This window comes from Denticeps clupeoides, chromosome 5 (genome assembly GCF_900700375.1).
Source record: "Denticeps clupeoides chromosome 5, fDenClu1.1, whole genome shotgun sequence".
NCBI lineage: Eukaryota > Metazoa > Chordata > Actinopteri > Clupeiformes > Denticipitidae > Denticeps > Denticeps clupeoides.
Genome location: NC_041711.1, coordinates 28,834,990 through 28,852,731, shown reverse-complemented (window position 1 = coordinate 28,852,731; position 17,742 = coordinate 28,834,990). Strand labels below are relative to the sequence as shown.

General features: G+C 41.3%; 3 protein-coding genes across 6 annotated transcripts in view; all 3 read right to left on the bottom strand.

Moving 5' to 3' along the window:
- Positions 1 to 405: 405 nt before the first annotated feature.
- Positions 406 to 6,613, bottom strand: ica1 (islet cell autoantigen 1). Of its 2 annotated transcripts, none has more exons than XM_028981024.1 (14): positions 6,488 to 6,613; positions 6,123 to 6,152; positions 5,871 to 6,042; positions 5,654 to 5,726; positions 5,336 to 5,459; positions 3,796 to 3,994; positions 3,167 to 3,292; positions 2,938 to 3,036; positions 2,752 to 2,849; positions 2,632 to 2,672; positions 2,501 to 2,551; positions 2,139 to 2,357; positions 1,733 to 1,822; positions 406 to 1,578 (listed from the first exon to the last, which is right to left on the bottom strand). In XM_028981024.1, exons 2-14 carry the CDS (start codon positions 6,137 to 6,139, stop codon positions 1,457 to 1,459), a joined length of 1,431 nt encoding a protein of 476 aa, XP_028836857.1. In that variant the 5' UTR covers positions 6,140 to 6,152; positions 6,488 to 6,613; the 3' UTR covers positions 406 to 1,456. The 2 variants fall into 2 exon arrangements, with proteins under 2 accessions (XP_028836857.1, XP_028836858.1); XM_028981025.1 differs by having other exon boundaries at positions 5,871 to 6,039; positions 6,488 to 6,590.
- Positions 6,614 to 11,909: 5,296 nt separating this feature from the next.
- On the bottom strand, positions 11,910 to 12,792 carry LOC114789950 (neurexophilin-1). The gene is made up of 2 exons (XM_028979439.1): positions 12,736 to 12,792; positions 11,910 to 12,638 (listed from the first exon to the last, which is right to left on the bottom strand). The coding sequence occupies exons 1-2, from the start codon at positions 12,790 to 12,792 to the stop codon at positions 11,910 to 11,912; spliced, it is 786 nt and encodes a 261-aa protein (XP_028835272.1).
- Positions 12,793 to 15,660: 2,868 nt separating this feature from the next.
- thsd7ab (thrombospondin, type I, domain containing 7Ab) overlaps positions 15,661 to 17,742 on the bottom strand; it is a 68,623-nt gene continuing 66,541 nt past the window's right edge. For all 3 annotated transcript variants that reach the window (XM_028979391.1, XM_028979392.1, XM_028979395.1), the window contains one exon: positions 15,661 to 17,426. In XM_028979391.1, the coding sequence (XP_028835224.1) occupies positions 17,339 to 17,426 (88 nt within the window). In that variant the 3' untranslated portion in view covers positions 15,661 to 17,338. The remainder of the gene's footprint in view (positions 17,427 to 17,742) is intronic.

The following is a 17,742-nucleotide window of genomic DNA, read 5'->3' as shown; positions in this document are numbered from 1 at the left end:
TACATTACTTTTTATGTCATTTATAAGACACTCTTATCCAGAGCGATTCTCGGTTACAGGGACAGACCACTAGGAGCAGCTCAAGGTTAAGTGTCTTGCTCAGAGAAACAATGGTAGTAAGTGGGGTTTAAACCTGTGATTTTTTTTTTTTACTTTTTACTATTAATTAAATCATCTGCAATGCTTTAGATGTAAGTGGAGTAGTTGCAGTTGTATTTTTAAGGGGATTTATAGTGGAATCAATTTCAGCGCCTCCCATTAGACAGACATAGGTGTTCATTGTTAAAACATTATTTCTTGTACAGTCACATGTAAAGACAAACATTACTTCCCCTCATTTTTTATATATACACCTTTATCCTCCCATCCATTGTTCTATGTTAAACTTTGTCATACGGAAGCAAGTTTCAATGAAGGCACAAGAAGTTTATTAAAAAGAAAGAAAATTACAATAATCATCTTTTATCAGTCCTCAATAACATTAGTTGAATTCAAAGTCATTTTTACTTTTTTTTTCTACATGCAAATGAAAAAGGTTTTGATTATTCATGAGGAAATTGTATTGCACATTGACATTTAATGGTGATGTTTCACACAAAAATGACTGAGATGCAATACGTTTACCAGTGCTGGTTACAAGAAGGTGATGTTTACAGATGAATAAATGTAATAAATCAATTTCAGTAGAATATGCTGTGGCTAATGGCAATTGCATGTTTAAGGCAAAGCATCTTTTAAAGTGATTTGGTTTGATAAAAACAGGCTGAAGGTTTGGCTGGAAGGTTTTAACATATTTTCCCGTCCACCCTACAATCAGGCATATGGCTGGATTTTTTTTTTATTATATCCCTGTGGCTGTCAGAAAATACAGTAATCAGCACAGTGAAGCATATTCCATATGTAACTGGCAGAAAAACTATTCAGCTCAGCAAGATTTTTTTTAAACAGAGGAGCTGGCATTATGGGGTTAGTACCTTGCTTATTACTAACTACTATATGTATATACACACACACACACACACACACATACACACTGATTCCTACTCACCTAAACAAAAAGTGATGGTATCCTATAGGCTGTAAGCCTCAGAGCATGAAATTAAATCATAATAGAAATAAACATGCAGTATACTTTAATTATTAATCAGATTACACATCAGCCTGACATTAACAGTACAGGCTACTTTATCTGCTGTCACTCAATACACCCATTGTTTCATAGGGAAGGTGGGGCTTAAACCATAAGAGCATCACAACTTGTAATTGAAGGTGGATTCAATACATTTAACAAGGTAAAATCCATGCCTTGATGCTTGATCAGACAGATTCTTGAAAATAGGAAATTGATCCATGAACTCCTGCAAATACAACTAGCATCAGGTTAGCTTTATGTATGTTTGCTATACATTTCTTGTGTTCTCTGTGCTACTACAGTACAGACTGTGCATGACGGGGTTTATGCGTTCAGCAGTTCATGCTCCTTGTCCATTCTTCCCACGGCATCTGGATTTGAAAGAGGGTCCAGGTCGGCAAAAAGGTTGAACCAGGCTGAGAGATCCTTGGAGTTTTCAAAAAGCCCTGTAATTGAAGAGGAATCTGTGATGGAACACTGATACTCGCTCAGAACTCATTGTTTTTAGTGCATCTGGAGCATGAATGCATTCCAAGCTGAAATACACTTTTATGGCTCCAATATTACATCAGATGTTTTACACATTTAGCCACATAATACCTGTAAGTTCTGGCCTGGTTGAGTTCTCACTGGCTCCAGATGATTGCTCCGCTGCCTGGGAAACAGGCTTAGGAATGTTCATGGTCCAATCTAAAGAGAGCACATTTGAGTTCCAGAAGAGAAGATGTATAAATATTATTTACTAAGGAAACGGACCCATACTCAGAAGGTTGCCGGTTCGAATACCGAACCGCCAAGGTGCCACTGAGCAAAGCACCTGTCATGGCTGCTCACCAAGGATGATGATTAAAAGCAGAGTGCTTTCACAATGACAACCCCTTCATTTCCATTACTTTAATATTCTACTTAAATATTAGCATTTTATGAGGTAAGACATGCTTCGGCATATTGAACAGGCATCTCTCAATTTTGCATTTATAGTGGCACAAAATGAAGCCTGTTGTACCTGTCAGATTGTTCAAGTTTTGGTCAAGAAGCTGCGAAGGAAGGAAGAAGGCGTGCTCGTCCAGCAACGGCTGTCCCTCTTTACCGCCCCCCTCTGTGGGCTCGTCCTCCCCAAACACCTCATGCCACTGGCGAGAGAAATCTCCTTCCTCCAGAGAGCTGCTGTTGAGTATTTCATTCAGAAGGGCCATCCCGTCCCTCTCTAGGCCGTCGTCATTACCTGAAGTTAGCGACACCGGAAAAGTTGCATTTTGCTTGTAAAAGCGTGCGGAAGCGGATTATGACCTGATTACGCTGATCCCTTAATCCCATGGGCACCCATGTAGCTCAGTTACAAATGAAAACAGGGTACAGGACCAATACCTGTGATTTCACTACTTCTGTCAACATCTTCAGAACCAGAGTTGATTCCTCCTGCCGAAGCAAAGATATCCGTTACGCACATTTTTACATTCAAATGTTGCCAGTGTTTCTTCTACTAAACACATGCGTACCTGTTTCCTCATTTAGATTTTCATCGTTTATGGTAATTAACCTGTTAACGCATGAAAACATTAACAGATTAGGAGCAAAACGATAAGAAGGAATCATCTGAGGAGTGAAACTGCACCTACAGGTCATCCAGGGGCTGGACTGCATCATCCCCTTCTGCCTTGGTCTTGACCTTCCTTTTCCCTTTCTTCTTCATTACCTGACCAGGTTTATTAGAGTCCTGAAATAATTTATCAAACTGTTTGCACATATATGCACATATAGTCTTACACACAGAACCAGCAGAGCAACGTCTCCAGTCCACTCACCTTCAGGGCTGAGCTCTCGTAAGGCTGACAGCCCTTGAAGCTCTCATGAATTGCCGCCATTGTGTGAGAGGTTTTCTCCCAGAAGTGCAAAAGAGTCGTCTGCAGTCAAAACAGGAAGAACTTCTGTACTTCTTCAAAAATCACATCTTCATAGAATGGCATTACATATTTTTTCTTTTTATTCATGTATCCAAATTCTTGGTTTTCTGCTGGTAATCGGTATACATACCTGGTAAATGGTTAAGACATGGGACAGGAGATTACATCGACTGGCGCCCAGTAAATCCACTTTTTGACACACGTCATTCTTCAGTTTGTCAAAGCTTGTTTTGGTGAGACGCACCTGAGCTTGAACCTTACAGTTACGTTAAAAAAGACTTCAATATGATTACAATTTTAAAAAATCTGATAAAACAGTAAAACATAATAGTAGGAATTGATTATTAATATGAAATGTATTTAAACATTTTTGCATTATTTAGCCATCATAATCCTGTGTGACAAACTATGCCCTTCAACAGGCATCATTTGCTACTCCAATTTTAGCAAAGCCTTACCAGTCATTATCACATTTTCACTTTGATTTAATATAGTTATGGATAGAATAACCGAATGACTGAATATGTGATGACAGACTGCAACACCAATAAATTATCACATTTCTGTGAACATGTTTGATGGTATATAATACATTCCTATTGATGATTAATATTACTGTTGGCCTCATATGAAAAGAAAATGTGCCTTGTTTTTCACACTACCACTTTTCCTTACTGAAGACAAGATGATCAATTAGATGGGTAACAGCTCCCTCTATAGGATATCACTCAAATATTAATTTCAGGTCCTGAACGGTACCTTCCGGAATTTCTCCATCTGCTTGTGTGTGTCCGGGTCTAACTCCTGAGACACATCCTTCATCCACAGAAGGGCTCCACGGTATTCCGTCCTCGACTGCTCCATTCGGTTCACCGTAAGCCACGTGTCGGAGATAGCCCGGTACCGAAACGTCTCCACTTCCTGGTAGAGACGACACAATGGACTGCGCAGGGCTAGTCTATAAAAAGACAAATCAGTTTAAAAATTTATTATTTATTGAGCTACAGTACAGGCCAAAAGTTTGGACACACCTTCTTTATTTTCATGACCATTTATGTTGATAGATTCTCACTGAAGGCATCAAAACTATGAATGAACACATGTGGAGTTATGTACTTAACAAAAAAAAAACTGAAAACATGTTTTATATTCTAGTTTCTTCAAAATAGCCGCCCTTTTCTCTGATTACTGCTTTGCACACTCTTGCCATTCTCTCGATGAGCTTCAAGAGGTCGTCACCTGAAATGCTTTTCACTTCACAGGCGTGCCTTATTAGGGTCAATTAGTGTAATTTCTTGCTTTATTAATGGGGTTGGGACCATCAGTTGCGTTGTGCAGCGGTCAGGTTACTACACAGCCGACAGCCCTGTTGGACAACTGTTAAAATCAGGCCTTCATGGTCAAATAGCTGCCAGGAAACCACTGCTAAGGAGAGGCAACAAGCAGAAGAGATTTATTTGGGCCAAGGAATGGACATTAGACCAGTGTAAATCTGTGCTTTGGTCTGATGAGTCCAAATTTGAGATCTTTGGTTCCAACCGCCGTGTCTTTGTGATACGCAGAAAATGTGAACAAATGGATTCCACATGCCTGGTTCCCACTGTGAAGCATGGAGGAGGAGGTGTGATGGTGTGGGGGTGTTTTGCTGGTGACACTTTTGGGGACTTTGTTCAAAATTGAAGGCACACTGAACCAGCATGGCTACCACAGCATCCTGCATTTAGTTTGCGTTTAGTTGGACGATCATTTATTTTTCAACAGGACAATGACCCCAAACACGCCTCCAGTCTGTGTAAGGGCTATTTGACCAAGAAGGAGAGTGACTGAGTGCTGCGGCAGATGTCACCGGACCTGAACCCAATCGAGGTGGTTTGGGGTGAGCTGGACCACAGAGTGAAGGTAAAGGGGCCAACAAGTGCTAAACACCTCTGGGAACTCCTTCAAGACTGTTGGAAAAGCATTTCAGGTGACGACCTCTTGAAGCTCATCGAGAGAATGCCAAGAGTGTGCAAAGCAGTAATCAGAGCAAAGAAACTAGAATATAAAACATGTTTTCAGTTATTTCACCTTTTTTAAGTGGTCATAAATGGAATGTGTTCATTCATAGTTTTGATGCCTTCAGTGAGAATCTACCAATGTAAATGGTTATGAAAGAAAACACATTGATTGAGAAGGTGTGTCTAAACTTTTGGCCTTTAATGTATGTCAATAATATATTTCTCTATATATATATATTATTGACAATGTCTGCATCAGTCCATAGATATGTAACATATGTGGCACTGTAACTGTAGCTGACCTTTGCTGGGAGGAGAAGCAGAGGGCTTTCCCTGTAGCCTGCATGATTTTCCCAGCCCTGGTTTTGTCCTGTGAGCCTTGTGTTCGAAGAAACCGACCCAACTCATTCTCCTCCTGTGACAAAACTGGAGCAGAAATTCCCTTGAATCTGGGATTTTGAAATGGCAGCGCATCTCAAATGCTTCACAATTAATAACTGGTAATCAAAAACTGATGATAAAACATATCATCTAGCTATTGTGTATAATACAGTGGCCTATTCAACTAGTCCACACAGGAGACCGTAAGGTAAGCACCAAATAAAGAAGCGAGAACTTACAGCATATTCTCCTCTGATACTGTTCAATCACCTTGAGAAGCTCCATACAGGTCCTCTGGACAGAGTGGAACACCTGCCATTAGAGGACATGAGCTCAACCATCATGACATCTCCTGACACCCTGCACCAGAGGTGGGGTTGCTACCATCTCCGGCCTGGGTTCCATGCTGCTGACAGCATGGAGCTGTCTGTGGTGCTGATGAGGGGAGCATCCTACCTCCAGCTTGGCGTCGAGGTCTGCATCTGACGCCACCACGTGCTCGTCCTCCTTCTTCCCGGTGACTTTGATCAGGGTCTGCTTGGTTTTCCAGTACTTCTGCTGGAACTTGTTCACAACAGACGAGTCCTGGCTCTGGACGAAGCGGTCAAAATACTCTCGAGAAAAACTGCTGCGGGGAAAAGGGGACCGTAAATCCACACCATGGCTCACCAGGACACACTGTTCATGTAAACGTAAAACGATACTCACTAGCCTCCGCCATCCATGACTTCAGCTGACCTGCAGGGCACACACCATTACTGATCTCAGTTCAGGAGTCGGGGAAATATGCGTTTATCCGCGCAGCTGCACAACATTATAAGACCCAACGTCAGGATCAGTTGTTGTGACGTGACGTCACTCGGGTTTAAAAACCCAGCCGGCTGGTTTTTCAGAAATGAACAGACATTACGGGGACCAACAAAGCAGTGCGCCGCGCTCCGTGTCCGGAAGCCGGGGAGAAGATGTCGGCCGCGACGCGTGACGCGCAGGGCCGCATCCCGGTTCCACCCGCAGCGCCGCCCCGGCCCGCATTCACCCCGACGCGAGACAGAAACCCCCCTCCCATCGCTCACCGTCAGCTTGTTATTCGGTCCTTCCAGCGATTGGAACCGCGTTACCTGCCGCTGCTGCTGCTGCTGCTGCCGCCGGAGGAGGAGCCGAGCGCAGAACGACGCGTGACGTCACAGACAGAGAGCGACCGACCCGCTGGTAGATGGAGGGCTTCTAATAAACTGCACTGGAATAAATAACCATGCATTGCTGCTGTTGACCGTGCACATGAACCTTCCCAGAAAATTATTCCAGCCACATAACTTTGTTCACATTTCTTACAATATTTGCAATATTGAGGCCTATAGCAGTCGCTAAAGCATTGTATGTGACAAATAAAATTTTTTGAAATTTTTTCTATGTTTCTATCTGTTGCAAATCAGTACTGGCCAGATCCTTCCAACCAAAAAATGGCAGTTAATCCGAGAAATTCACATTATAAATGGATTGCATGGATTAAACCACTTTGGTTAAACTGCTTATCTTAAATTGATGAAGTACCCCATTTTATATATTTTGCTTGCATATATCCATCCACGTGCCCTGGCCTGCTCCTGAACGTGAAAGAAGCAAACCACAGACATGTCTGAAGTGCTCATGATCTGGGAGAAAGTAAGATTGGGGAGCAATTAAATTACATTTAGACAGGACCAGGACAGAGAACGGGGGATCAGTGGGATCTTTTAGGGCCGTGTAAGGTCTGGGATGGATATTGTGTAGTGACATGTTTTCCAAATTGAAGTAAACTGAACTGTTAACAATAAAATGATAATAAACTTGTGCACTACGTTCACATGCACCTACTTTGTTGCATTTTTGAAGATGGAGCCATTTTGAAGAATCCAATGCGAGAAACATATTTGGTATTTTTTGTAGCAGGAGAAGCTGAAGTATGTTTTTACTTACCTCTTTTTACCTTCATGAATGCTTTTTACTCATGTCATCATCAAATGGCGCTTCATGAGCTGCTCATTAACATGAGTGAATGACAAGAATGTGCTCAGGACTGTTGGAAAACCATCCCCGCGGTGCAGAGGTGGAGTCTCCAGTGCAGAATGCTGCCATCACGGCAGTTTAAATGTGAACCTTGGTCCAGCAGAGAGCAGCAAAGTACTAGTGAAAGGGAAAAGGCGGAGAAGCCTGGTGATCCACCGCTGCACAGGATTTATCCACTGTTAGTCTCCACTAATAAACCTGCGCGGCACTCGATGAGACTGATGGTGTCACTCAAAATCTGTAGCTTCTTTCCTCTCTCTTGCATGCATGCTACAACAGACAACTATTAGCAAAAGATTACAGGGAGCATTTACTATATTTTACAATTTTGCCGCATGTCTTTGTTTTAGACATGGATGTGTATTTGAAAGGTACAAGAATGTTGTGTTCTGTTACCGAATTCATGTATAATTAGTGAAGACTATTTATACCATCCCAGGAGCTCAGAAGGAGCTCATCTCAGCCTCATGTTTTTCATTCTGTGAAGTGCCACAAGGACTGTCATCTTAGCACCGCACTCACACAAATCACACAGCCCCAAGGTTACTTCTGGCTCAGGAAAGCCACATTTCAGCTCAGCCTGTGCTCTTTTTTCCGCCACACCGCCTCCATCCATCAGTCACGAGCAATACTCGCTCATCTTACTTTCACTGTACAGTCTGGATCAGGGGTGGTGCGGGAGATGGAGGAAATCAATAAACGCGTTTTGGAACAGAAGCAGAAAAAACGGGCACCTGGTGCCATCGGCCCAGCCAGTTGAGTTAATGCTGCTTGACTTTATTTTATACTGGAACCAAGCTGCATTTCTCACTTCAGAGCTCTGTTCTATTCACCAGGCGTGGTTCTGGGTTATAATTACAGAGGTATATAATTATAAGAGGTGGCATTCGTGTTAAATTTGTTTAATTAGTATTTTTGAATTAAACAGACATCAACATGATAAATGCTGTAAATGTAAACAAACAACACTCATCATTTCTATCTATCAGTTCATTTTAAGCCTGTTTTGGACTATTTCTTAATGGAGAACAATTATGATTTTAAACAAATGAATTTACTTATTTAAACTGGAAATTTGACGCTATTATTATTGTTTAATATTATAGCAGTAATTAGACTAAATGGACAGTCATGCAAAGTGAGGTGTGACTGAAAGCCGCACGCACACATACACACACACACACACACATATGCAAACTCAGTGATTGAAATGCTAGGGGACTTGTAATCTGAAGTGTTTTTAAATGTACACTGTAATAAATTATTTTAATTAGCTCTTAGAATAAAAAAAACCCTTTCAAAAATCAGTGCGGTACGGAAGGTGAGAACTTGTAAATAGTTGCCAAGTGACTTGTGATTGCTTCAGATAAATATGAAGATGAATTCCCTGACATGAATTGATGCACAAACATTTTAATTCTGTGGAATTTTCTGTATGTTACTAGGATTTTATATATCATGTTTCTATGTTTGTTAAAGATTTGGAAATAAAAAAATACTCATAATACAACTTTTCCACTATGGACAGTTTGCATGGCTCATGCAGGTGGAATTTGGACTACTAGGGTCCTTTACCCACACTGGACCACTCTGATACCCAAGTTTTCTTTGCTGGTGTATAATGGTGTGTTTCACCTCTGTTTCAACAAGGTTTTACCCAGTTTAAGTGTCCTCTCCGATTCCTTGTTTCCTATCCTTCCCTTTATGTTGTGCTCTATTCTGTTAGTCTTGGCCTGGCTCCTTTTTTTTTTTTACTTTATCTACATTTACATTTACATTTACAGCATTTATCAGACGCCCTTATCCAGAGCGACTTACAATCTGCGTCAGTCTTTATATTTAACCTGCTGACATGGCCGTTGTTTTTTGAGTTAATAGGAGAAAACATTAATGTTTAATATTTGTGCTTTTTTCACTCCATGGACATTGAAATATTGTCATCATGTTCCTATATCATGTCTTCCTACATCATGTTGTAGTACAAATCAATGAAGGAACTACAAGATTTTCACTGCTGTTGTTTGAACATGCCAGTCAGGAGGTTAAAAGGTGAGGAATGAAAGATCAAAACGCAAATGAGAGTGAAGCAGTGTTTGGTTTTGACCCAGGCTGGTTGCATGATGCATATGGACAGTATTTAAATATATATTCACATTCTCACTTCCTGTACAACGTTTGTCTTTTTGCTCTTGAGCCAGCTGATAATCGCTTTGGCTGTATGTCATTTTGTTGTCACAGGATGCCAGACTCTTCTGATGGAAAGCAGCACAACAGCACGTTGATGCAGAGCACCCCCATACTTCACATTATACACACTGGCACAAATCTGCACTGCCTGGGCCTGAGGAAAGAGAGAAGTCTAACTTGAGTTACGGTGCTGACACGCTTTTCAGCTGCTTAAATCAAGATCGGGGGCAAAAAAAAACTAGTGATGAAGTTCAAAAAACTTTATCAACACTGAGCAAAGTGGTACTGATGCTGAAAAGACCTGATCTCTTTATTCAGGAAAAGCTGTCTGTAACACGAAACATGATCACTCCACATCTTCAAGAAAATAACTGTTAATAACCCCAAACATCACTCCATTTGAAACAAGTCACTAAACAATGAATGCTTTTCACTCCACCAGTCAGGGATATTAATGTTGTGGCTGTGGGCTGTGTGGCTGTGAATTGCTGCCCTGCACCCTGATGTAACAATGAATTATTTCTCTCACACCCTCAGCATGCACTATTCTTGTCATTCTTTGAACATCTCCTGTCTTCACAATGCAATGCTGGCAACGAGCAAAAAAAGGAAGATCTAATTAGAAAGGGCATCATAAAGTGAAGACGATGTGAAAGTTCTCATCTGAAATTGGTGTGTTGACGTGTCTTGTGAAGTGTTAAACTTTCTGACTGTGAATAGGGATTCATACAAATGTGCACATAAGCACATATACACACACGTTCCATCTGCTCCATCTGGTCACTCTCTACTGTGTTAAAAAAATGCACAAATATCATCAAAAATACGTGCTGCTGTATATTGCAGGACCTGTTTTGTTTGCATTTGAACGTAATTGTTCGCGTACGTTTCTGGAACGTACTGGAAATGACATTGAGTAATGACACGCTCATATCTCCAATGGCTTTTTAATTTGTTCTTTAGAAAAATGACAAGCCATAGATTCATCAACAGACGCATGCTGTCAAGACAGTAATACCAATTACCCGGAATCATTAACTTTTTTTTTTTAATCAGTCAAGTGACAGAAAGATATTTCAGGACCTTGCCAGTCCCATTTCAAAAAAGCCATAACACCCCCAGTGAGTGGAACAATGGAATGTGTGACAGCCATTTGCAGCACACACACAGGAATGGTGTGTGCTCATCCAGTGGTTGTTTTAATGCACTGAATGCAGTCTGATGCAAATCAGTTCTAGATGTACCTTTTCTATTATTTGTTCCCTCTAACTGCTGTGCATTCACCGGCTGTACAAGCCGGTCAAAAAGTTCTCAAATGAGGAGTTTGCTCTATGTAAACAAGACTGTCATGATGGCTATAGGGTGAAAAAGCCACCAGAATGTAAATGAGTGCCTGAGCTCATGCATTTCCAGGACAGGCAGACAAGGACGGGGCACAAAAGGGTGACACATGAACACAGACGCAGTGGTGAACACACTAAGGGATCAGGGGCTGACAGGACAGAGGGGAAATAAAAACCTGGTGTGCAGCCCTGACTTGATGGGAGGACGGGGGCGTGACATTACAGGCATATAAAGATAAAAAATAAAGAATTCTATATTCAGTGAATTGCGAAATACTACCTTTTGCCAATACGGTTGCTGGATATGTTCTTGGGTCCTGCAAGGGCTGTATGTTCATTACATTTGCTTGATAAATGAATGAATGAATGAATGAATGAATGAATGAATGAATGAATGAATGAACGAACTCTTCACCTTACTTAATGATATTGTCCAATTATAAATGACAGGTACAATAACTGATGGTACACTTACCGTTATTAAAGTAGTACTGCACACAGATGACAATATTTGGTGTGTTATAATACATTCTGTGTCATGCCGGACTTCTGCATGAATGACATTTTCACAACACGTTATCTATTCTACACACAGTACAGTACACTGGCCTCATGTGCACAGGTTTCAAGTAAAATGGAAGTTCTGTTCACTTTCAACTTTGTCATCTGTTACGCTAACTGGATCTCCAAATCACAGTGTATGAGTGTGCGTCAGAGAGAGTGTTTTTTTTTATTTATTTAGATCTTTTTTTAACCATCTACCGTTATGCTCAGTCTGTCTTATTTTACAGTGTGAAATGTGTACAGCCAAATGTTTTACTGAAATGAAAAAAATGCCATTTAACCCCCGCTCCTTTCATCCTAAACTCTTGCTTCAGGGGTGATGTAGTGAAGAACGCAGCAGCTTTCAGTCGTGCCATCACCCGGAAGGCAGGTACGGCGCGTCGCTGTGGTAGTTGTAGTCTGGACACGCCTTCTGCACCAGTTTGTAGCTGCCGCTGTGGAAGAAGATGTAGACACAGATGACTTTGAAAGGTTTGGAGCAGAGCCAGGAGACGTAGCTGTGCGTCAGTTCCTCCAGGCAGGATTTGGAGGAGTCGTAGCCGCACAGTGTGTTCTTGAAGCTCTTCTCCACCTTCTCGTTCTCCACCCTGCAGTTGAAGTTTTTGGCTTGGTTGGGGCTGACGGCGACTTGCTGCGATAGGTCGAACTCCACAGCCTTGGTCGGTGGGACAAGTCCCACAGAGAAGTTTCCCTGGCCAGTGGCGTTGTAGCGGAAGTAAACGCTGAAGGTGCCGTTGCCGTGATCTACAATCTTACCCGTGATCAGCAGGGTCAGCGTCAGGGTTTTAATGTTGCACTGAAAGTCCCCCCAACCGAACATCTTCTTCAGCTTCCCCGATCTGACGAAAGGTCGTCGCTTGCCCTGCAGATGGGCGGGATAGGCGTCTGCAGGCCAGTTCCAGAGTGCCTGATTGGAAGATGTGTGAGCAGCATCAGAGTGGAGGTCCAACGCGGTGTGGTAGTCTTCTCCACTGAGGTCATGTGATAAGAGGTACCTGCTGCCAGACCAGACCTGCTTCACTGGCTTGGTCCTTTCCGGCTCTGACGGGTCAGAACGTCTCTTAGCTGAGTCCACACTTGTGCTCTGCCAAAGAAAAAATACCCAAATTAATGAATTAACGCAGATTAGATATAAAATATTATGCCAAGTGGGGGAACAGAGGTTGGAGGTGTGGCCTCACACCTTCAAAGTTGAGCATGTTCTCTTCATGTTGCTGCAGGATTCCACTCAATCGCATGCAAACCGAGTGGACTGGCGTTTGTAAGTTTGCCAAGTTTGTGAGGCATGGAGTGAGTGAGTAAGTGAGTGAATGGACTGTGTGTGTGTGTGTGTGTGTGTGTGTGTGCCCTGTGTTGGGTATGTATTTCATAACTATGAGTCCTAATACACTTAGAAATATGGATGTTGTGCATATGGAACGGCATAATGGGCAAATTGTCATTAGAACCTGTAAGGAGGAAGGAGGACTTCTCTCAGCAACCAGTGTAGATGACCCCACCCACACAGAAGAACAGGAACAGGTCCTGCTGCTGAAGGTAAAACCTGACAGCAGATCTGTCTTGGTGAAGCTGTACATTTTTCATATGCTAACTTTGCGATCAATACACACAAGATAAGGCATGGTCACCCAGCACAGGGGTCTTTGGGAGTATAATAGAAGTCATGTCACCGCCATGACTCTTACAGTAAAATGCAAATTGCTGTGTGCTGTGGTGCCACGCTGTTACCTCCAAGTGTGGCTTCGGTCAGAGTAAAAGCAAACCTACTTTCGTGCCAGATATTTTAAAAATATCCAACCATGCAGGGGGCTTTATTTGTAATGGATGAGTGTGTATTTAAAATGTGTGAATATTGTTTTCCTGGGGATGAGAATGAGCCTCGAGATCCACCGTGAATCAGTCGATTTCAGAGCTCATAAGCGCCCTTCGCGTTCAATAGTGCTTTCAATTCCAACCAATTTAGAAAGTGAATCCCTGATGGCCGCACGAGAAATTGTCGCCATTGTGCAATTCTGATTACCCCAGAGACAAAATGACTCAATCTCTCTCTATATGAGATTCCCTTTAAATTCTCAGAGAGCAAGCGAGGCTGCAGATTAAATACTAGACATTAAAATCACGTTCAGTTTAAAACTCACAGCGGCCTCTCGATCTCATCTCTCAATCTTATTTCTTCAATTTCTTTTTCCCACAAATAAACTTTGGCTCAGATGTCTATCCAGCTTGGAACCTAATTAACCTGTCAAAATAGTAAAACTGCACTGGACAAGAATCTCTGAACTCTAGATGGTTTATACAGTCTGAGACTTGAATTTAATCCCATTCTCAGGAGACTGAGAATCAGAAAAAGACCTTTTCCTTACTGAGAATGATTTACACATCCCTATTTTAACTCGACCTCCATCAGAATTACACAAAACCTAATGACTGAATAATAAAGAGGACCTTTTTTAAGCATTTGAGTGTGGAATAAGTTGTTAAGAAGTGAATAAGTGTAATGGAAATGATAAAGGGTGCTTTACCACCATCTGTTATAGAACCAAAGACTGTCTGAACCCAGCGCCTGCTCTGAAACCCCCAGCAGGATGAGTGGCATGATGCTGTCTCCTCATTCTCAGATCCCCAACACCCCAGCTGTGCGTCTCGCCGATCGCTCACACGATCACCACCATAAACCAGTGGGAGGGAATCCAATCAGCCCGTCTTGACATCGGGCCTCCATGTCAATTCATAATCAGACTTAAAGTAAACTTTATTAATCCCGAAGGAAACTGCTTAGAGAGGGGGCTCGGTGCCACTCAGTAACATCGAGGAAAAATAAAGAAACTGGGAGTGAGATGATGCGTGGTGTCATGAGACAGAATTTTCTCTGCGGTTCCATTTCATCTCTTCACTCAGCTGTGCAATAACACACTCGGTGTAAAAGAATGGAAATGCAATTGGGTTATGGAAATTAAATTAGATTCAAATAATTGAAATAATCAGCATATTAAGCACCCTGTGAGAACCATAGACAATGAAGGTGGGCACCCAAAGCTCTCTCTGTAAGAGCTGCCACTTATTGATGTGTCTTGAACTCTCCCATTTTACTTATTTAAACATCAACTTAACACTGATTTTCATAATCACAACATTACGTACCATTTGCAGACAATGAAAATTGATGAAATACAGCCATAACATGAGGTAAAAATTCATACTACCCTGTAAAAAAATGATAACTTGATGTCTGGCCTGATGAAACTCCCAAAACAAATACAAATAAATAAATAGAATAAGTATTAAAAAGCATTGCTCCTTTACTCTGTTTCAACATGTACAACAAACCCTGCGACAGTCTGTGTTCTTTCTTTAGTTTGATCATGGATTAAGAGTGCACAGCCAACGTTCGTATGAAAAGTTCCATCAGGACGTGATGAAGGCCAACTCACCCGGAGCAGGACGGAGGACAGCAGGAACAAACTGAAGCCGCGCAACGACCACATCCTCCTGCGTTCCCAACTTTGTGGAGATGCAGGGACCAAGAGCAGGCACACGTCACCCCCTCCTCCTCATCCTCACAGTCAAAGTCAGATGCGAGGAGGAGGAGGAGGTGGGTCTGACGCTCCTGAGGGCTCAGTGAGGTCTACCTTTTCAGATCGACAATAACCACTAATTATCAGTCTAGATAATCACATAGCACACAACTGTATTGGGATTATTGTTTGTTATTAACATTGTGTCGATTACCCACACAATCCACACAATTATTGACATTGTAATAGTGAGAAATCATACATCTCACCACTTATTACATTTAGACTATGTGGATTACGTACACAACACTCTAAAACTAGAAACATCGACTGGCTCCCATAGTGACTGCGCATGTAAATGATATTTTTAACATGAATATTTATTCAGATTATTCCAGCAGCTGCACTCCGCAGAAACGGGACTCTGCTGACATCTAGCGGAAACTTGGTCAACTTCACAAAAAATAAATACTAAAATACTAATACCTGTCTATGGTTGGGTTATGCTTCTCTATACTTATCCATTATAATTATATGCATTATTTAATATTTTATATTAAGGTATCACTGAATGATCACATAATTCATTTAGATCGTTCACACATTTCTTTTATTATCTGTATTTTGCCAGATACATAAACAACCTTTACAAAACCAACTCAACCTTGTTACATTTTTACAACATGAAATTTTTAACATCTGTGAACAAAGATCAGCAATATATTATGAACCCCACTTTTGCATTTATACTAAACTTTCTTTTTTGTGCATTACAAAAGAGGTTTACACATTTAAATATATATATTTCAAATAAAAATAGCTTTTCATTATTTACAACTCAACAAAAAGACGTAAACATTTGCTTCACTGTTGGTTTGCTTGGGACAGACTTGTGAAATCTCATTTTAGTACATCAAAATTTAATACAGCAGGGTGACGTGGGGAGGAAACATTTGGCTGTTTGAATCAGTTTACAATTGATTTATTAAAGTCTGGCACAATATGTCTTAACGTTTTTCTCTTTTTCTGATGCCAACAGCTGTGTTTTTAAGTAACTAAAACCAACTGCAAAGCAATAAGACGGTTTGTTATAAAGTGTTACTTTACTTTATGCTTTACAGTGTTTGTATTTACAATTACAAAGTAGTATGTTTTCATTTAATAAATGCTCAGAAGAAAAAGCAATAAAGAATATATTCACAAAGGATTAGGACTGTTGGGCTTCCATTCCCCCCTTTAACAGCACCCCTGAACATGTAACAGGGGTGGATCTCTCTCCCTCTCTCACACACACTCACACACACACATTCAACCGATGAGAACGAATGATGAGGCAGAAGAGTGGCACTCCGCTTGGTTAAAACAGTGTGAATCCCTTCTCGTTCTATTTACAATACAGTAAGGCAGGTACTGTTGGTATTTGCATGATATACAGTCTCTAAATGTGTGCGCACAAGACCCCCCACAAGATCCTGTGTACATACCCATATAGATTGGTGTGCGTTGATTAAAAATTGACAAATTATATAAAAATGAATGACACACATTTAAGAGAAAAACAACAACAAATAGCACGGACGCAACAGGAGAAACAGAGGAAATCCAGTGACGTTACTAAACAAAACTCATAAAGTTTTACAGTGAGGTTCCTTTCAGGTAATATAAAATGGAGTCTTTTCCAAGTCTCCTTGAGTTTCTTCATACATGTTTTACAGTACTCATTCGTTTGGTGAGAGGTGAAGTTGTATGGAAATACAAGACATACCATGCTGCACTAATATAGTGCAAAATAACCTGGAATCGAGAGCAGGGAAGCAGGAAGTCAATCCAGTAGTTTTTTTTATTATTTTATGTGTGCCAAAGACCTGTACATCCTGGTCTCTGTTGAACAGAGGAACAAAAGCTTGCGGTTTTGATGAATGATGATAAAAGGCTTTTTCCCTCCCCCTTTGTTGGCATGATATCTGTTAATCCACCAAACCCCAGTTGCCACACAGAGTGAAGTCGGAGGAGTGACGCAGTTGTGCCAATTTGCTCAAAAGGAAAACAAAGCAGCCCGACTGATCCGAGCTGCGCTGCAGTCTTTCCACCAATAAAGAGAATGTAAAAACAAAGGCATATTCTTGTCTGCAGAGTTCATGAAGGCTGTTTCATAACCAGATGTAAAAAGAGGACGGAGGTGACAACGTATCAGCAGAATAAAGTCTGTGGCACCCATAACATGGATGATATTGGATGGGACACAGGTGAAAGGTTAAGGAGGTACAGTCTACATGTCTGCATCCCCGTCATAGGCCAGAGTCAGAGGCTTCAGTCTGTTGTTGTTTTGTCTTCTCTGGGGCTTCTTTGGCTTTTTGCTGTGAAAGAAAATGAGAAAGGAGGTCATTTGCATTTATCAACGTATATCCTGTAAGGTTACCATCACAAACCTAAAAGTTAAGTAAAGATGGAACCCGAATAATTTATTGTACAGGATGGTGCTGAGTGATGGAGGCGGTCGAGCCAGTTTGCTCATGTTCACTGCATTTAAATGAACACTGAAATGAAATGTAAATATGAAGATGAGCGATGATGAGAAAAAAACGTGGTGGCAGGGGTTCTAACTTTTCCAGTTAGGGCAATAACCCTCCCTCAACCAAGAAAATGCATGGATCTGGTTAATTATTGGATCAT